This window comes from Athene cunicularia (assembly GCF_003259725.1).
Source record: "Athene cunicularia isolate RWA chromosome 8 unlocalized genomic scaffold, athCun1 chr8_part1, whole genome shotgun sequence".
Classification (NCBI taxonomy): Eukaryota; Metazoa; Chordata; class Aves; order Strigiformes; family Strigidae; genus Athene; species Athene cunicularia.
Genome location: NW_020799109.1, coordinates 14,980,195 through 15,001,885, shown reverse-complemented (window position 1 = coordinate 15,001,885; position 21,691 = coordinate 14,980,195). Strand labels below are relative to the sequence as shown.

Here is a 21,691-nt window from a genome sequence, read left to right as displayed (position 1 = left end):
GTCTCATGATGATTAAGGTCTTTATGCTTTTGGGTTTGGCTTTTTTTTGGTAACACGATAAAGAAAAGGTTTTCCTATAGACACAAAGACATGTAAACTATGACAGCACAGTGCTTCCCAAGCAAAGGAAAAAGAAAAAAAACAACTTTGAAAGAAATTAAACAGTCTGAACCATGGAAAAGTCAGATGGATAGAGCATTCCTAGAAAATCACTTTATCTACAGAGTTGTCTGAAGTAAAGAAAGAATGGAGTGACTTTACTGAAATGAAACTGACCACTGTGAGGCTGCTGCATTATATGCAAGGCTTGGAGGAGTATAAGAAAAAAGTTGTTTTGGAAAAGATTATACATTTTCTCATTTTGTGTTGTTGGTTTTGCCTTTTTTTTTTTTTTTTTTTTTTCCCCATAATTAAAGCTGCAGCTTATCCTAGAAAATTCAATCTTCTCTGGAAATATTGTTTTCAATTAAAAAGTAATTGTGTTTTCTCATGAAAAGATTGTCTTGAACTTTAAAAAATAGAGTAATAATTTCCAAATAAATTCTGAGTAATTTGCAAATCATTTTGTATTTGTGTTATTGTTAACTCCTCTCCATGTGTACTGATTTAAACAGTGATGAGGGTTGTTTGAAAGGTCTCTTTAAGCTTTGATTAAACCACTTTATAGTTTTGCAATTTCATATATGTTCCAAGATTTTTCTTGCAATGGATTTAGCTGTGCAGAACATATGGCATTTATAAAAGTAGACAACACATGGACCACATGCTGGCATTCATTTCCCTCATGAAAGTGATTTAATTCTATAATTTTAATTCTTTTTTTCTTCTGCTAAACAGATACCAAAATATATCTGATAATCCAAAATGAGTTTTCTATGATATACTGCAGAGTTAAGCATGCTAGAATATATTCAAATTGGCTTGATGAGGCAAATTTTGTTGCCCATGATCAGGTAATTCATTTGAAATCTTTCCTTAGCCTGTAGCAAGATTACTGTGGGAATGTAAAAATACAAGTAAATTGTTAAGCATTTCTGCTTGACACTGCTTTGGTTTTAAACAGCAAATTATTTCAGCATTGCATAACTTCTGTTACCAATAGGGTTTGCTACAGACCTCATGTTGTTTCCCAAAAAGCAGTATGCAAGTACTTTTTGAATGTGGAAACATTTCATTTGCAAATTGTGAACCACTTGCCCGCTGAGTCTACTTCATGACCGCTAGTTATGTTTTAATTGTGCCCATTAAAAATCATGCTGAAAAAATTTACATTTGATAGGCAAAGTTAAGTTTTACTCCCATACTTGTCTCTCTGTAGGTTGCTAGAGGAAAGCATAAGGAAAGTAAGAAAACAAGAGAATGAAAATAGAAACTACAGTTCAGTTAAAAAGGAATCTTGAAATAAAAACTGGAAACAAGGTTTTATGAGCTCTTTATCAAAGATTTTTCATTTCAGTTATACTAAAGTGATCTCATGACTCATCAAACAGTAACCGCTAGATATTAACTGATGAATTGCACTGCAGTTAAAAAAAGCAACTAGATAACATAACAAAATGTTAGGTAAGTGATGACACCCTTGATTCCTACAGAACTAAACTGTTCTAACTGTTAATTCTCAAGATTTTCCTACAGAAAAATGATCTACCATAAAGCTGCACTATACTATAGTTTGGATCTGTTTGACGCTGGATACAATTTTCTACACTGGGGGTATCCAAAGGTGTCAAGATGCCTTGCGCTGCTTTAGTATCTAATCCATTCTGTAAGCAGGTTTTTCTCAACAAGCTTTAGAGTCAACCTTATATTGCATAGACATGATACCTCTAAGTGATATATATCTTGAAGATGGGCTCTCGGACCATGTGGTGTCAGTCCTGTAATAGTATATTAAGATTTATGCCACCTGTGTTAAAAACATGGATAATTATTGGTAAATACTGTTATGGCAAAGGCATTACTATAATATAGTGCAGTTTTACAAGCTGACATTGGCATTACTGTATTTCTCAAACAGAAATTCAGAATGTATGGCTAGGGTATTGCAACTTGAGTTTCTATCTAGAGAAAAGAAGGGATTTGGAGCGAGCCAAGAACAACAGTTTTATTCAGGAAGTATAAGCACACCTGGTGAGTTAAACACAGGAGCTGAAGGGGCATTACATACAACTGTTTCAGCGAGCAAAGTGTTATAGGGGTTGTTAGTGCCGTGTGGTCGAAGAAGAGGGTTTGTTAGTAGGTAATTGCCAGTCATTCCTAAAGCAAAAGAAACAGAAAAAAATGTCAGTTCTTTAATTTTAGGCTGACAGTTTCAATAAAGAATATTTTTTATTCATCATGAATCATGTAGGACTTGTCAAATGTAATTCAGCTGAAAATTTCTGTATGTATTTGAGCTATGTATTTGAAATGGGAGCAGGAAAATAGTTAGATTCCAGTAATTCACAGGTGCTGTCCAAATCCCCAAAGTAAACATCTGGTGAGAGTGACATTTACTAATGTATACAAAATCACTGTTACACAAGAATAGCCATTAAATGTGTTGAGATCAAGGTAGAACATAAAGCTATTATAACTTTAAAAATGATCTTATAGAACACTTCTGCCCTGAATTGAGAACTGAATTTCTTGAATTGAAAGGTATTGAAAAATCTCTTATGACAGGATCAGAGCTGTTATTCACTTTATTAAAAACACACAGATAGTGGAAAGGAATTGCTGTTTCCAAACAGACAGTGGATGACAAACTGAAAGAAGCATATCTTAGTATATGCAAAAGTATGCATGCTGAGGGGAAAGCAAAATATTTGCTCTAAGAAATCAGAGCATTCACATTTTCTCCCGGGACATTCATGCTGCAAATTTATCTGCCAGATTTTGAAAAAGAATTCCTCGAATGACAGATTTTCTTTAAACAATCAGTTTACAAACAGTGTAAGATGAAACAAAATACTACACGAACAGATCTTTTTAAACCCATTTTATATGCTAATGCAACACCATTTAAACAACTCTCAGAATAATTAGACAAAAAAATATCAGCATATTTTGAGAAATTATTAAAAAAATCAATTAATATCTGATTTCTAGCTACTAAAAGAAAACAGGGTTGGAATAATGACAACCCCCCACCCACAAAATGCTGTGATTTTAAACTTACTTTAAGCCTATCATTAAGGTAAAATTCCACTTTCTTTGCTATTTCATTGCACAGTAGTATATCAGGACCAGTGTATTACAGATCCAAGGACAACTAAAGAGCCAGCTATATTTCTATAGTATGGATATTTATATCTGGCAATGAAAAGTTAGTATATATTCCAAATATTAATGCTTTTGTACCACCATAGATACTTGGTAGAAGAAATGAGCAGAAAATCCTAAGATTCAGAAAATTATTGCCCGATTATGCTACTCTTATTTGAAAGTTTGTATCAGTGAACAACTGAAAAGGTTCCATCATAGCTTTTTTCAGTTGTAATGTACTTATTACTAGAAACACTAATTGAGACGTATTTTTATTGAGTTTTTCTTTTGGTTTTGTGTACTATGTTTAATCTTGGTTAGAATTATTACCTGTAATTTATAAAGAGATTTTTTTTTTTTAATTAAATTTTTTGCCACCTTTAAAAGCGTGATTTTTATTTTAAAGGAAGAACGACACGCCACTAAGTACTAAACTACCCTTACACATATGTATCACTGAGATACTGGAGATATTATAATTGAATAAAGATTGTCTCAATTTTTCTATCATGGCAGAACATCTCCAGTGACTTGAGACTGGAGTTCCAAAACAGGGAGATGCTTCCAAGACCTTTGTTCAAGTCTGAATTAACTGAGGGTGCAGCATGGTTAGAGCAAACCTCAGGAGTCAGAGACGTCAAAGTCGGGAGAAATCCCAGACTTTTATCTCTAGTGTATTTACAGGATTTTTATTAAGACACTAGAAGGGAATGTACTTCTTTCTTGGGCATGAAAAATATGTATTTTCTACTTCGGGGAAGTTACTTATTTTCATTTTGCCAGAGGAATATAAAAGATACAGGTGGGGGAGCAGTGAGACACACAGGTCTTACCCACTTTTTATACGCCAAATAGCAAAACCAGAATCATGCTTTCTGAAGTATTTTCTTTTGCAAATACCACATTTTTTACTTCTAAAATGAATGTGAGTCAGGTACATGTCCCTGCTATCAAACCTTGAAAAAAAACAATGGAGGAAAATTTGCTAGCTATGGTTGATGAGGGCTTTACAGCAGCCCTGACAATGGCGAATTTTCTGTTTGAAACTTTCTGAGCTAAGAAACTGTTCACAATGAGATTAGGCTATGTGTTCTTCTCCTAGGAACATGGGTGGAAGAACAGGCTTTGAACTCAGTTTGCACAGAGTACTCTTCCCTCTACTGATAGATCAAACTGCCATAAAAAAACACAAGGGGAAGGAGCGAAAGGAAGGGACATTCTTGTCTTCTAACTGGACATGAGAACGAGGTTACAGATTTCAAAGTCTATTTGAGCTGAAAAATTTGGAGGTTTGGTTTCTCTGTGCTTGAAAATCTGGATTCTATCCCATGTGACAGATATGATGCTCTTTGAAACAGAAAAGATAAATGCTTTACAGACACCTTTTGCATAGAAATGATATCAATTAGATTTCACTGGGAAAATTTCTGAACCTAAAAATCATAGTCAAATATGCATTAAAATGTTACTGCACTCATATTTCTGTTTCAGATTTAACCTATAAAGGTTAGGAACGATTTAAAATTATGATCTTGCTTTTAAGTTAAATTATTGATGAAACTTATTTAAATACATTCCCACGAATGGAGGAATTCAACTTCTATAGCAGGGGCCCAGTTGAGGGAACATGGTTTTAAAATGTGCTGGTGGATGACTTTAAAACTCTGCTTTTAGTTCCAGATTTTTTTTTTTTCCAAAACACTCTTTTCAATTCTCTGCGTTAAATGGTAGAAAATCTGTATAAAATTTAAGGCTTCTGAAACTGAAATGTTCCCAGTGACTGACCTTGATTAAGTGTTGAAGTGCTGTTGATGTCACCTGAGATAAAAGATGATTCAGATTGTTTTCTCACAGTGTCATTCCACATCCTCCTTATACGACTCTGTTAACATAAAGCAGTGAAATAGAAGCACATTAAGTTACAAAAAGATTTTTTCCTAACATGCTATTATATAGAATATTTGTGTTTATTTTGGCCTAAAGTAAGCCATTCTTCTAGCATGTAGTGAAACTCCTTCTTTTGTTATTAAAACTCTAATTTATTAAATTTCATTTAGATGAAACATGATGGTATAAACCTTCCTATAAACCAGCCCCTAATTAACAAGAAAAATAAGGTGTTTGCATTAGACTGAAGTAAAAGGAAATCAAAGAAGAAGAAATCAAATCTACTATGCCAAGGTATATATTTGCCATCTAAATGATAATAATGAGAAGACAATTAGTGCTTCTGATTGGAATATATCTCAGTAGGCTTTTTATAAATAAGGTTAATTAAAAGATGCTGTCAAAATCTTTGTTACCTGAGTGCCAGAGGAATAGCGAGCACTAGTTCTTGTCGTTGATGCCTTCACTGAACTGTGGGGACTCTCAGTTGGTAGTCCACCACAGCAGTAGGAATGTCGGAAGCATTTGCCGTATTCCTTACGTACCTACAGGGAAAAAAAAAAATATTTAGCACAAAAAAGCGTGTTAACTATCTCCACTGGCAAAACCACATGAACCTTGCACTGAAACTACTCACACAATTTTCAAGCAAATAGATAGTTCCTGTCTGTTGAATTGGTGGTCATTAATCAAAATCAAGTAGTTTTCCCTACTTAGCTGCAGTGTTCTCAGCTATCCAGGACTTTTGAACAAATTATTTCCAAAGTATACATGCACTTCATTTAGATGTGCCAGAATACTCATTACTGAGTTATGTATGGGATTATTTTTACTTCATCTTCATACTGTAGGCTGATATAGTTAAATTTACCTGAACTGATTTCTGGCTGAAAATAGTCCTTTTTATATGAGCTTTGGTGCAGAAAACCATAGAAGGCATGTCTCCCACCACAGCATGCAAGAAGGGCTGAGGTAACCAGCCTTTGGGCTACTCGGTACTGCCCATTATGCTATCCCTTCCAAGAAACTGTGCAAAACCTGCAATGACTATAAAGGCATTTTCATATAAAGTTACTCTGTGTAACTCAAACAGCTGCCAGTTCATATGGTCACCCTGCTTAGGGATTGCACAAAGCTCACAAATGCCATTGCCCCATGACAGGCAGAGCACTAGCTATGCTGGTAAAGGCACCATCTGTGTTCTAGAGTCAAATTTCATACTCTAAAGGCTGGGAAATGAAGCATCTTTCACTTTTAGGACCAAAAATAAAATCCTCATTACCGTCTTTGTTGAACCCAGAAATCTGAATATACCTATGTATATGAGACTTTTGTCTGACAGAGCAACAAAACCAATTAATGATTCCAGTATTTGGCCTGTGTTTATTCACCTTCTGTTTCCAGTGATGTACTAGAAACTTTAGTTTTGTAATTTATGTGTGTTAACACTTGTCATGAAAGTAATCAGGTTTAATTTACAGAGCAGTTAATTCTCTCCTATTTGGTGACTGCTACACTGACTACTTTTTTCACATAATAGAATAGTGTGTATAGACATCTCGGCAGCATGACAGCATCAGTGAAATGATAGAATTTGTGAATCTTCCACTAGATACTTGGGAATCTACGTGTCTCTTCTACTTCAGTGAGACTTCTAAGTTTCTGGGAAAAGTAGGATTTCAGCTAATTGGAAATTCTGTTTGACCTATGAATATATAGGAAAGAAAGTTATGTTTGTGTAAAAAGGGGAGAGGAGTTAAAAAGTTAGTAGTGTGGATTTACATAGGCCATGTGCTGTTTTCAATATTCTAAGAATTTTACTTATGGAATACATACTGTGGTGTTTCTATAAACCACAAGGGTTGAAGAAAATTTGAGTAGTTAGTGCCTTAACTTCAAGCTAGGGACAATAACTCATCTTTTCATAAAAGTATATGGTACATATTTTAAGGGAACCCCTATTTATATCAGCATAAAAGACACATAAAAAAATGAAAACAGAAATGCACAGCCATAGAATGATAATCTTTAACTCTGCAGTCTGAAAAACATAAGTCTATATATATCATCACTAGATGGTATAACACCTAAGAAAATACATTCCTGAACACTAATGGATATTAAATGCTCCAAACCGCTACATAGCAGAGACAATAGCAATCAAAACTGTATTTTTACCCAAATACCACCCTCCAGGGCTGGTTTTGCCTAATGCCTATATTGCAGTGAATGTACATTATCTGTCAGCACTGCGCATTCCACTGTCATTATTTCTAAATTATAGCTTGTTGGAAACTGATGGAAGCAACAGCACTATCATCTTGTCAGAACTGGAAACATAATAGTTTTCACTTTCACAATTCTATTTCTCTGTTCAATTTAGTGACCAACTAGTAATAACAGAATAAAAAGACTACATTAGCTATGCAGACAGAGGAGAGGATGATATCCAGTCAAAGGCATCGAAACTTAAAAATCTTAAATGGCAGCTTTAACATTCTTTCAGGTATAAATCTTATTGCTCTAGGTTATGCTTTTTCACACTTGACTGATATTTTAATATTGCTTTTTGCTGACTCCACTTAATATAAAAACAATGCACAGCTGTAAAAAGAAATAAAAAAGGAATCTGTTTTTGATTTTCAAGTCCAATACAAGTGGTAGAAAGGGCAACATTATATGAAACCCTAATCTAGAAATTATTTGCATTTTGATAATGTTTGCATTTTCTTCCCTCTCTTCTTTTCTTAGGCTTAATCTCCTCTCTAAGTGTGCTTTTGTTCTCTCAATATGAGAGGAGTGCTGTGTTCATCTGGATAAAATTCTTTCTGTCTACCAGATCTTTTCCTAAAACATGGCTGAATGCCATCGTCTACACCAAATTTAGAGACGCTTACACTGTTATAGCTGTTACAGCTGAGAACACGTAAGAATGCGGTTTTTGTACTTACACAGCGACGCTTTATCCAATGGTCTCAAACCATTTTATAAATATCGGTTAATTATGCCTCTGGTGAGCTAATTATAACAGGAGTTAATAATTATTAGGTCTCCAGCCTGAAACTGGTACAAATATTTAGAATCTAAATATTGCAAATTGGGTATTTCCAAATGTAGGGTGCATTGCATTTTGAGGTTTTTGGGTGGAATTTTTTGACTTTTACCCTTCCTCTCAACTCTCGCTACTTTTATTTGCCATGTCTTCTAACACACGCTACGAGCTTTTTTCTTTTGTGCACTAAAGCACCTCTAAGGCATCCTTGGAAGCAGTCTCTATCCTCACTCTGAGGAAGACAGGGGGTGCAGGGAACCCAGAGAATCCCACCCAGCTGTGCCCTTGATTTTCTTCTCTCCTGCTTGCTTCTCTCTCCCCTGCTAACTTTTCCCCTGCAGATCTGCTCCTCCTGGACCTCTCTGCTCCCATCGGGTAAAGGGAAGCCAAAATAATTTAGCACATCCTACTCACGAGGGAAGGATCTTGCCAGGGGATTCTAGCTTTTCCAGTTAAGAGCATGAAGCTGTTGAATTGCTTGAAAAAATGTAGTCATGCTGGCATCTTTGGAAAACTCTCCCTGTTAGCAGTTGTCTAGTGTTAATGACTACTTTTTTCTATGGTGTGTCGAAGTTCATAATAAAATTAATTTTTACATCTCACTTAATTTTGTAACGAACAAGCACTATAGTACAATCCCTGCTTATCACCCATAGCTTTATGTGGCAGCTTAATGGGATCTCAGGAGAGGTCCTCTGCCTTGATCTGAGAGAGTTTCCAGGCTTAGATGGGCTGATATTGTAAATGATCCTGTTTGTAGTGCTGCAGCAGAGGCAGGATTTGTTTCATACACTTATATATTAGTCTGGCTGTAAGTCCAGACTAATATATACCATTACCAATGTTAAACAGTACATTTTCTATAGTAATCTTCTTCCCAAAGCCTCAAAACTTTTCAAGCTGAGGTTGGAAATGCTACATCCATTTTAAACCCGCCCAGGCCACAGAGCAGTTACGTGACTCCCACAAGCACACAAGCAAGAACAGCTTTTGAATCCTAGTGCCCTCCTCAGATGACTTCGAAATACTCTAGTTCTTGCCACTGCTATCTTTTAAGTAATAAATGTGATAATTTTAAAGAGTTGGGGAACACGCATCTGTATTTTCAGTAACTTACTTTCTTTTGAAGGGCACAATGAAAGATGAAAATAAACATTCCTTGGAAAGCATTAAATACTGTGAAGAGATATGTCATCACAACAGTCCCCTCATTGATAAACAGCAGGCCAAATGACCATGTTAGGCCAAGAAGACACAGGAGAGCAAATGCACCCAGGACCCAGGATCTGTAAAATAAAATTAATTTTAGTAACATTACTTATGAGAATGCATGTCGCCAAATCCATATTAACATTTCAGTTTCTGCTGTTGACTCTTACTAGGTTCAAATTCAAATGTAAAAATTCCTTGGGTTTAACCTTTTATCTATTAAAGAAAGAACAGTTCCATTTAGTACTCTTAGTCTCCACTGAAAACAGCAAAAGTAGATATAACCTTTTTCTTTCTCAAGAACTGCATAGGATGTCAAAACTATTTTGAAATGCAGAAATATAGTGCAAGCCCCAGCTACTCCATTGTTTTATCTGCTTTTAGAAAAGAAATTGATAAATTTGGCTTAGCCACTAATCACACCATAGATTTTAAACAGTGGTTCTGCCATACGACACCAAATAATGTAACACAAATGCACAAAGGTTAAACAGCAGATTAAAAGGCTAGAGCCCAAATCTTTAATGCTCCGATAAACGCAGCTAAACTGAAGCTAGATGGTCTAACTTCCGCATGACGAAACCCTGCTGAAATGTGACAAAAATATGGATATTTCTCTACTGAATAGTCTAAAAAAGATTCCATCATGAACAGGTTAAGGAAAAGGAATTGTAGAGAACGGCACAGAATGAAAGGGAAAGGGAATTTAGTCAGTGAATTCCACATCTAACTAATGATCTTACTTGATAAATGGCTTATTATCTTCATAGCTAGAAAGCATTATAAGCAGAAAAGAGAAACAAAATTATTAGACAGAATTGAAACAGAAATTAATAAGAGCATTTTAATTGTCTATAAAAATTAGTCAAAATTAGGAAATTCAAAATGCAGAGGCAAGCAATTTAAAATTATAAAGGCATATAATAGTTAAAAATTCTTTAGCAAATCAGGTATCTCAAAACTAGTTAATTAAAATTAAGGGAAATCCACAATATTGACCGAGTTTGTAAAGTTAAAAATCATGCTAGAAATTTGTTAATGTAGGGTTCTATCTTACCCAGGTAAGTCCGTATTATAGTAGCCATCACAAACACGGTAATTACTGGTGTGGATGAGAAGACAGAAAGAGGAAAAGGAAGAAAAGAGAGAGATGCTAAAGATTAGCTCTCTCTCTCATCATGCAACATGCAATGAAGCTGATACTGACCTATCTAGAACATCTAGTTCATATGTTAGCCTTACTGAAAATGTCCCTTTGTAATTTTCAACATTCAAAGCAAATCTGTAAGACCCTTTCACATCCAACCCTCAGTGCTAGAAAACTGCACCATCCCTTTAGTGCTGATAAAAAAACCCCTTCAGTGTAACATAAAGCTATACAGAATACAGTAAAAGACTATCAAAAGAAGCAAGAGCTTCCAAAGCCTTGTTAATTGTGTAATGCTTATATTACTCTGCAAAAGGGATACTACAGTATAGCACCATGATAAAGTAAACATTTGTTAAATTAGCATGAAAACAGCAGATAATCTTCAAGTTAACAATAATAATAGAGTCAATTCTCTCGGGAGAACAGGATTACGAGTAGAAACAGCTCAGAATCCCTAAATCAAAAAGTCATTTAACAAAACAAACTTAATATAATCATATCAGCCATGCAAACAGGAACATCATTTTTGAATTGCATTTTAAATGCAAATGAAATTACTACAGTGCTGTGGCATTTCCGTGAAACAGTTTCTTGGCACTAGTTCCAGGCTGAAATTATCTAATTTTGACCGGCGTTTGTGACATTACAGCAACAATGTGACGAAAGCAGGATTGGCTCTGTTTGCTTCTAATTGACATCTGCAGTTGCTGGGAGACAATGGCATGTGCTCCTAATGGAGAGTAGCTTTCAATCAGTTTAGCAATCAGAAAATAATCATAGTTCTCATACTTGAACACAAAGCACTTACTTAATGTTTTCCAACCTGCTAGAGTCTGGTTTCAAAGTGTTTGAGTGCTTCACCATTTTGCACAATGTGATCACCAGGAAGATAAGATTCAGCTGTCAAAACAGGCAAGAATGAAATTAAACTACTTCAAGTAATAGGTTGAATAATGATGATGTTACAGACTAAACAAAAAACTCATAGTTTATTTTCAAATATGAAGTGAAACTAGGTAACTAGATCAGACAGTCTTTAAAAGGTGATTGCAAATACATATGAGGGGAAAAAAATATGTTAGAAGTCCTTGTTTCACTTAAGTTTTCCAAATTCACCACATCTTCATAAACCGCCATATTTAGCTCACGTCTGGTGCCTGTCATTGTCAGTCTCTGTCTTCCAGCATGTTGTGCTCAGTCCCTGTTCACCTTTGTCTGTCACTTCTAGTCCTGTTCCCCACCTCACCGACCTTCTCCAAGGACTATGGTTACCGCTCTACTATACTAGTTGTCTTTTTATCACCCCATTCTGCATTTGGAATGTTTTTTGCCTTTGCTGGTTTCTCCCTTTCTTTTTTTTTTTTATTCTCACAAATCCCACTGGGGTCTTGAAAACAGCTTAAATGTAACTAAAGAAAAAGAAAAAGAAACACAAAGATGTAGCAAATGCATCAAATTTAACAGTGCCATGGACATATGCTGGTGGTATACCTTCCTACTGCCCTCTTTCCCTTCGTAGTCTGGATTCTGTTGAAGCGAGTCTGTATGACACTTGAAGGAAAGGACTATGGGGTCTTATTCTTGTGTCATTTATATAAATAACACTGAGGAAGATACTGAAGGTAATTTTTTATAGTTTTCCCACTGTGAAACAGAATCACAGGTATCAAAGATACTAGGTGCCTTTTTCCTGTTGATTTCAAAGCATGTTAAGAGAATAAGTAAGCCAAATAGGAGGATGCCTGAAGAATATGGGATGAAAAGTGGTATACGTTTAATATGAGTAATTAGTACATGATGTCCTATATCATGTGGACAATTCAAATAAAATGTTTAAAAACATATGAGCTATGTTCTTTCAGGGAGAAGACATATACCCTTATCTACTACTGGAGTGGTCCACAAGAAATGGCTGAGCCAATAGCTAAGAGAAAATAGGAGAATATGCTTGGACACCCTTACAGGTAGATTATAAGCCCATTCTTACAATCTTCTGTTATATATCTGCAACTCGTTACTGATGGAGAATGATCAAGACCAATCCCTCACTTTGGAGAGCCTTTGGTTTAATGCAGCATCAAAATCCTCACAATTTTTGTAACATTGGGGATACCATTTCATAGCAGATGTGTTCCTACAGCTGTGCAACAATGTTCAGAAATGTCACTCAAATCCTAATCAGGAGCAGGTTTTAACAACCTTGAAAAGGTAAGTATTTTGAAGGTTCTGATCAGAGTCTGTTAATAAAGACATGTATTATAGAAATAATTCCTACTGCTAAGGGCAATCAAGTTACCACTGCTGCTGCTGTCTCAAAATCAGGATGGACAGGATGAACTATAATGCAGTTCTCAACACCAGAAGTGTTTGGCAGCTTTTGACCTCATCAGTCCCAATTCAAAATAAAACATTTTTACAATTTTATCTTGGGATTAATGCAAAAATTCCATGTGATACAAATAACAAAAATAAGCTTTTATAATTTATTTCTGTCTGTGTTTCAAGAATTGACAGGAAATACTTGACCTTTAAGTGGAGGTATGTACATGGTGTAGGTTAAGCATGATTTCCATTGCTGCAAAATGTAATCGAGGTGTTAGTATCTCATGACCCTGCTGATTACCTTTTATGATTCTCATAGGTAATGACTAACCAGTTGAGAAACACTTCATTATATCATTGTGATCATTTTGTTCCTCTTATCTAGGTTTCCACTATACTGTGTAAGTTCCATGGGTGAGAAAACAAAGTTGGTTCTTTCCCTAGCCTTTGCACCAGACAGAGGATGGGGGCTCTTAGTGTGACCTGACCTTAGTTCTATGCCTTTGCAGGCAGACTTTCTTCTTCTATATTTGAGTAAGTTTCTTGCACATTTTGGTAGATGATATAACATACACTCCTCCATCATGCTTAAAAAGATCAATGTACTTTTTATTAAAATGAACAGATTAAGAGCTAAGAGATGCCCCATGCCAATCCTAACATGTAAATCAACTTTGGCTGCAACCTATGAAACCGGGAGTGCACAATCCAGTTCAGAATAGTATTTACAGAACAGCTGGAAGCTAATCCTTGCCTAAGTAGCTACCCTGGAGTATCCTGTACTGTACTAGCAACATCGTTCTTGGATCAAAAACTCATAGATATGGCTTAGCCCATAAATGACTACCTTATGAAATGAAAGGTTTTTATCCTCTGATTCTTTGTACAACTGAAGTGCTGGTTTAACAGATGAAAAACAAAAGCTTGTATTTACATACCGAGGTTCCTTTGGTGACATGCAAACAGACACAGCCCTACCCTAGAGCCTAAGCCAAGCTCCAGCGTATTAAGCAGGTTTTATGCAGATGCTCAGCTCTGTCTGTATATGTCCTTGCTGGACTAGGGAATAACTATACATAGCAGTTTCTTAATAGACATTTTAATTCTAATTTAGGTACAGACTCCCAGAGGCAGCCCACAGAAACAGTAACACTGTATCACAGTAGCTGAAAATGTCTTTCCAAGAAAAAAAGCAAAAAAGCAAAATATTGTACTTTGAAGACAAAGTAACTATGACAACAGAACATATGATACTTGTTTCTCCATCGCTGTGAAATATTGCATAGTTTTCAGTTTCAGCAGTCAAAAGACAATGGTTTGCCACTTGTTCAAACATGCTGGCATCTCTGTCACACACTGTATCATTATCAAAAGCCTATTTTGCCCGCTTACAAATACGGTAACCAAACCTTTCTATAGATTCACTTTTGGCTCCCTTATTGCTTTTCATCTAGAAATTGATTGTTTTGGAGGAACTCATGAGTTAAAGACTTTTGGGCATCCTGCCATTTTATTAGACACGACACTAAGCAGTGAGGGAAGGGAACTTGTTGGAGAATAATTGCTTTTAGAAGGAATGGCTGAATTACTTTTCTTGGTGAGAAATATATGGGAGGAGAAGGAAACACACAGAGCTTTTACATTTATTTTTATCAACTTTGTATGAGAAAAGCTTTTTCAGCCCTGAGAAACCATGTCTGAGCTCAGAGCTGAGCCTGCTTTGAGCAGAAGGTTGGGCCACAGATCTTCTGAAGTTCCTTCCAGCCCGAATTGTTTCATGACTGTGTGAGGACTGAACTGTTACTGATCTAAGCAAATGAATCTGTAGATGTTTTCGAAGTTTGACAGATGGTCTGAGTAGGAACTTTCTTCAAGAAGAATGTTCACCACAAACATGCAGTACTCTGGGGCCACACAAAGGCCCACGTGACTGGCAAGATGGGCTTTTGAAAGCAAACTTGTAAGACAAAAAATGGGCCAATGACAGTGATGACTTTCTCATCACTTCATTTAACATAAAGGGCTAATGACTGGCTAGGCCTCATCCTGACCACTGGGTTGCATCTATCTCAGATGAACCAAAATCTGCACCTGAATGTACCCCTCTCCTCATGTAAACACACACACAGCCACAGTGTATACATCTCAAACAATCGTAAAATAAATACCCTTGATAAAATCAGCAAAATCTCTTTCATGCTGCACGTCCAAAAATCAGACCCACACTCTTTCAAAAGCTAAAAATAAGAATTTAAAAGTCTGGTCAGGCATCAGGTTCAGGTTTGAAGATTCTGCTGATACCAAGAGTGACAAAGCTCCAGTAGGAGGAGCTATGACGTGAGATCTCTGAAAAGTCGAAAACAATAAGTGAAAACCTGGATTGATAGAATTTCATTAATGTTTATATCAGGTTTCTGCTGTAATTTCTAAAACATGTTATCCACTATAAGAGACAGGATACCGGATTACATAGAGAACAAGCTTATACTCTGATTTTAGATGTGCATGTAAAATTTAAAAAAAAAAAAAAAAAAAATTGGAGCACCTTAAAAAAAATTAGAGCACCTTTTAAAATAACAATTCCTACTTATGTCTTAATATGTGAAGTGTAACTGGATAGAAGGGAGCAAAAGAAAGAAAATTAGATATATATTAAAAAATAAAAATAAACTATAATAAAATATAAAATGTGAAGAATTTTTATGGTAATAATCCACTGCAGCACCCTGGAAGATCATGCTTCTTTCATAGTGAACACAAAGAGGGCCATTTCTGGTTTGGAAATCAAAAGGTAATGGACATCAAAAATGGTATAAATAGAAATTTTGTCTTTCTGGCACCTGAAACCCATGTGATTTTGAGAGAAGGAGTGTATTCAAGTCAAATTAACCTCTTAAAAAAGTATATGTAATAACCTGCAGGAGACTTAACGGATTGGCATTAGTTGGAGGTACAATAAATGAGTAGCCAAATAAAGCCAGATTTTGCAATAATTATTATAAATTTCCCCCTGTGAGCAATAGATAAATACCATTTACCAAGTGCCTACTGTAGAATGTTATACATGTATTATTTATATACATAAGCTTACAAATACAGTCCATTTACATACGCGGAGCTAGAACTTGTGTGCATGTATGTATACATCTGTGACTTTGGTGAAGTAATGCTTCGACCTGACTGAAAAAAGAAACTATCTTTCCTATGTTAATGAAACATGTCAATGCTTAAACATTACACTTATGCTTCCTATGTTAATGCTTAAACAACCTTTGGTTGCCTAATACATTGGCTCCACTTGCAAGGAGAAAACTCCAGTAGTTTTGGCTGAATTAATGTCACACCAACATCATCCATTCTTTGGATATGAATGAATATGGATCTACATAGAAGTCAAAATACTCAGGCTTTTCTGACCACAGATTACAAGAGTGCACTGTTTGTTTTATAGCCATGAACCTGCTCAATTGAATCACGTCTGCCTGAGCTTAGCAGCTTAAAATTCATTCCACACAGCCTGCAGTGCTGACATGGATATGATAAGACAGAAGAACAGAAACACCACTCTGAAGTAACCTAGCTGAACTGCACATGTTCTGACCCTTTTTCAACTCCCCGGAGCTTTTGTTACCTGGCAAATGCAGCTCTAAAACTGCTTTTGTATCTCCAGATCTTTGCTCTTAGCCATGCAGAAGCCTATTTCTCTCTGGGACTGGCAGCAAGAGAGGTGCTCTCTGAAGATGGCTTCTAAATGAGTGTGCACACTGAACTCTTACTGAACTGAATTAATTATTAAAGATGCAGATGGAGCTGTCCAAATGATAAGAACAGCTCCTGACGTATCATGATCCAAGCTTTCATTAAACCATTTCAGGCATACTAATGGTTTCCCACCGCTCATTACTTACATGCTCTTTTCTCATAGATATAATAACGCTGGTGCCCAAAGGCATGACAGGCTATGGAAACAGTGAAGTTGAAAAGGTTCTTAGAATATGTACTAAGGAACTTCATACTTCCCTCCCTCATTTTGTGCAAATCTGTATACAGGTGCAAGTGCAAATGCTTAGAAACTCAGAGAAAAAACTGTAAATTAAAGCAGTAAGCAATATTGTCAAAAGAGAGTTTATGTGCATTGACAGTACTATTAAACTGAGCATCATAAAAGTGATTTGATTAACATGCTGAAAAGCTTACCAAGGTGAAACTCTCACATGCTTCTGACACTAAGTAAGCCACAGTACAAATATGGCTTTTCGGTTACACTGCACATGACATATTATTTTTCAGCCATTACACTTCTCACACTTCTTCCTCTAGTCTTTCTTGCTTTCTCAGTTGGGACGATTAGAGGGCAAAGCAATTGCTAGAGAAGAATTACTCCCAGGAACTGTGCTGTGATTGCTACCTGCTGTTTCATATTTTTGAAGTTGGGAATACTGCTCCCAAAGGCCTTTTGCGTCTCAGCCTAAATGATTTGCTGGAGGATAATAATGTCATGGCCAGTAAATAATAGTGAACTATGTCTGTACATGGTCAATATGATTAAATGTCCTTCACCTCTATTCTCACTCTGACCTGGTTATGAGAAAGTGAAAAAGCCATCAGCAATGCCCAAAGCTTCCCATGTGAAATGTTATTTTAAAGCAAGGGAGAAAAATAGAGGTGACTTAGCAAAATACTCCCAGTAACAATAAAATAAAAAGCTAGACATGAAAAGCAAAATTATCACCAGACAATCAGACTTGAGGTAACTGAACTACTGTGGCATCAAACTTGGAGCAATTTTCTAGTAGTGATTACAACTGCAAGAAACAACTTTGTGTTGAAAAGTATTGCCTATAATATGAAATGAAATAATGAAAATAGTAAGTATATCTTTCAATTGTAATTGTAGGTTTAATTTAAAAATAATTCCTATCATCATGAGACTTAATTTAATTTCAATGTATTTAGAATAAATTCTGTACAACTATTACGGCCTATACTTATATCTTCCAAACACTCTATTTTTTCTAATTTAACTCATACACACGTGAGTTTTGTCATCTGTGCCTATTTCTTTGAAGATATGCCAGTAAACTCAACTCCAACACTGCACAACCATCTTTTCTTAAAAGATTGCTCAAGGGTTGAAATATTTTTTTAATATAAACAGAGAGTAAAAACAACCTAAATATACATAAGCTTATTTCAATATTGAAGATACCAGGAAGGAATAAAGTATCTATAAAAGATTGTCCAGGTACATTTTTTATAGAAAGTTCCATAATCAAAGTGTCAGTTTATGTTCACATGGAGAAGTAATGTAAGCTGTAAGCTACAAAAAGTGTTGAAATAGTACATGTGGTGTATAGATCTACAGAAGTCAGAAATTTCAAAATTATGCCTGATGCATGTGCTTCAGGCTGAAAAATAATAATGACAAAATACAATTCCTGAATTTAGAAATTCAAGGGAACTGAGCTTCTGTTAACATTTCACAACTCTGCTACAGTATAAAAGCACGGGAACAGGTAACTATTTAGACTTTCAAAAGTATGAAAACAAATGAATTCAACCTTCCAAACTATCAGCAGTTATGAGAAAAGCTCTCTATGTACTCAGGCCATGTCCCCAGCAGCAGCCTTCTAGAACATTTCCCAAGTATAGCTAGGCTTTAAAGATACTGAACTAGCAGAGAAAAACAAGGCAAGCCAAAACGCAAGTCTTGCATTCACTTTCCTTCCAAATCCCTATGTTTTGCAGTGTTGTTATTATTAGTCTAAAATAACAAGGAAATGTTTTTCCCCTGGGTTGACAGATGACTGTACTTTTTATCTGAAAGTGCTCAGAGAATGGATAATTGATGTATGAACACAATATTCAATCTTAAGTGGACAACGGGGCACACAGCTGTGAGTGTAGAGATGGGTGTGCATGCGTACAGTGACTTTACTCAAATGACTGCAAGAATGTGTATATGCTTTCTATTAGTTACGCAATATCCTACTATTTATACTAAAATGAACTTGTATGTCTGACATACATTACATGCAGCATAAATACACACGGGATTAGTCATGGAAAAATATGCATATGCAAATACGCATACAAATACTGTATAAGAGTAATGAAATATAAGATTCGTTTAATTATCCAATGCATTAGAACACCCTTTTGAGATAATTATGTTGGATAATTAGCAGTTAAATTCTGGAACACGTACAATAGTGATTCAATTGAAAGCAATAACAATGGTTCCTTTAAAAAAATCCCCATGTTTAGTACTTCATTGATTTTTCATATGACTACACATGTCAATATGACCTTCAGAGTTCAAGCCATTAGGAAAAAATGGCTATGCTGAAGTGCCACCACAGCTTTGACAATTAATCATTTGGTCAGCACTCTAAAGACTTCTGAACACTTATATAACCATTGGTCACATTAGAAATTGTTTATAGGCATTTTCATGAAATGTCTTGCGAATAAGGATGGTATTGACTGATGTTATTCAATCTTTTTAACTTTGCTGTGAGGCAACCTAGAAGGCAAGGAAAAAAAAAAGTTCTTACCAGAATAATAAAGGTAACAGGTCCAATGAAACTCCAGATAAAATAGTTATCTACATGGAGCCAGCAACTACAATGGAAAAAAGAGAATGAAAAGTGAACAATTGCATTAGCATCTCAGTCCAACAAATGGAAAGTGCAAAAATACTTCTTAAGGTAACACTTTGCCGGCAAAACAATGATAAACATTGCACAGTACCACTTAGTCCATGGACAGTTTTTCCTAACCTGAAACTCTACTGATGAGTCCTCTTTAGTAACAGTATTGAACTTGAACTGAACTTTCATCAGGAATAGCTGAGATATGAGAAGAAACAAAACCAAATTGAGCTCTCTTTCCTTTCAGTCAAAAGGCTTGGTCACAGGTGCTATCACAGACTAATGAACCTAACATCAGTAAATACTTTTCACAGGTTTTCCATGTAATCTTCAAACTCTGCTTTTAACTTTATATCATAAGCAAAGTGCTTACTCCTGAGGAATATGAGACAGAAAATATTCACGACATGTTTTGCTGAAAACCAATATGGTATAAATAAAATGCCCGAACAGTAGAGAAAGAATACATATGATATTAGACTATATGATGTGTAAACCTACTAGGGCAGACTTCACTTAGCAATTTGTTTTTCATACAGGCCAGTTCCCTGCTGAATTGCTCTTATTTGTCTTTCATCAGTAGCAAAATCAAGCAGCTTTCTTGTAGTCAACAGTATCTTCCCATTCTGTAACTAATTTAATCAAAGGACAAAGTAAACAATATTGGAAGGCAAATTCATGCCTCCAGCAACTCACATCCTCAGGAATGTTTTCTGTCTACCTTCTGTCACTTTCTATATATATATCTGTATTTTTGTAAATGCAGTGGCTAATTTTAATCCTGCTCTACTTGCTTGATAAAATATTATCAAAGTGAAGCATATGGGTTGGAATATTGTACTGTCATAATTCAGGACAAGAGTTAGCTAGAGGGGCAGTTGAACAAAGAGATCTAATGAAGCTTTAGCTTAAAACTGGGTGGTTAGGCCTGTCAGATACTTTAAGTTGAGAATTTTTACTTAATATACATTTGAGGCCAAAAAGTTATTTACTTTTTCAATTTGTTTCAGGTCAGTCTTTTGTGTTAAAAGAAAGACCATAATTTAGAATCAGTCTCTCTAGAGTACAAATCCTCTGAACCTAGAGAATTACAAAGACTTGATTGTAATTTGTGCACAGCATTGCCATTCTCTTACGAATAAAGCTTTCAGATGGTATTTTAGTCTGTCAGGGACCCTCTGACAGCTAATAGGCTTTAAAAAATTATTCACTTGAAAAACACTCAGGTCACTTGCAATTACTTACGCTTTCTCTGTTCCGTAGCTCTTATAGTCAATAGCTGCTGAGACACCAACTACTGTAGCAGGGAAGAGGTAGCCAGCAACATAATAGTACTTCTTCCTAGAATATTCACTTTCAAATACTTCTACTAACATTAGATAAAGCTGCACTCCTTCTAGACACATCCAGGCAAAGGCTGCCAGGAAGAAAAAGTGTAAGAGACCTGCGAATATTGGACATGCAATCTGCAAAGAAAAAGAAAGATGGAAATATAAACCACAAAATCTTCACATCATTACATCATCAATTATATAGTGTGTAATAGAACAGCATATACTTCTATCAGAGATCGTTCACAAATTCAGGAGCATTTTCCCTACCTGAAAACATACACTGAACGCTTGAAAATACTAATGTGTGCACAGTAGCTACATAAAGTAAATTAGCTAAACAATATTAATGAAGGTAAGGAAATCATGTCCTTGGCCCCTAGTCTTCAATTATAGAGTGGACTTTTCAATTTTATAACTAAATCTTTGATTTTGAAACTGATACAGTTTTAGGATTTACAGTTTAGGTAATGTGAGACATAAACGGTTCTAGATGCATAATGTAGTACTGCTTATTTAAAATTTTGAAGTGGCCATCAAGACAATTTTATCTGCTGTAATCTGGAAGTTTCTGCTGTTGTAACAAAATCAAGTCTGAATGGTCCACCCTTTAACTGAGTTCTGGATGAAACTATACTGAATTATTAGATTACAACCCAATGGATTGGTTCAGAATGAATTTCACAAATACTGCCAAAAAACCTGCAAGAATACGCAGTGTCAAAAATGTGTAAATATACAGATAAGGCTCTTTACTAAGATATATATATATACAAAAAAGTAGCCAATAGCTGTTGAGACATATATATGTTCCTAGTACATCAACATTTAATTTCATCTC

At 35.5% G+C, this 21,691-nt stretch overlaps 1 protein-coding gene across 32 annotated transcripts in view; it reads right to left on the bottom strand.

Moving 5' to 3' along the window:
* Nucleotides 1-21,691, bottom strand: part of ADGRL2 (adhesion G protein-coupled receptor L2) — a 393,248-nt gene that overhangs the window by 3,303 nt on the left and 368,254 nt on the right. For 9 of the 32 annotated variants that reach the window (XM_026853642.1, XM_026853643.1, XM_026853622.1 and 6 more), the window contains 9 exons: nucleotides 20,765-20,985; nucleotides 19,424-19,490; nucleotides 11,353-11,444; nucleotides 10,452-10,496; nucleotides 10,138-10,164; nucleotides 9,303-9,471; nucleotides 5,550-5,678; nucleotides 5,032-5,128; nucleotides 2,128-2,256 (listed from right to left, as the gene is read on the bottom strand). In XM_026853642.1, the coding sequence (XP_026709443.1) occupies nucleotides 2,128-2,256; nucleotides 5,032-5,128; nucleotides 5,550-5,678; nucleotides 9,303-9,471; nucleotides 10,138-10,164; nucleotides 10,452-10,496; nucleotides 11,353-11,444; nucleotides 19,424-19,490; nucleotides 20,765-20,985 (976 nt within the window). Of the gene's footprint in view, nucleotides 1-1,270; nucleotides 1,323-1,824; nucleotides 1,907-2,127; nucleotides 2,257-5,031; nucleotides 5,129-5,549; nucleotides 5,679-9,302; nucleotides 9,472-10,137; nucleotides 10,165-10,451; nucleotides 10,497-11,352; nucleotides 11,445-19,423; nucleotides 19,491-20,764; nucleotides 20,986-21,691 lie in introns of all 32 variants that reach the window. The other 23 variants (XM_026853645.1, XM_026853627.1, XM_026853628.1 and 20 more) reach the window with 13 other exon arrangements.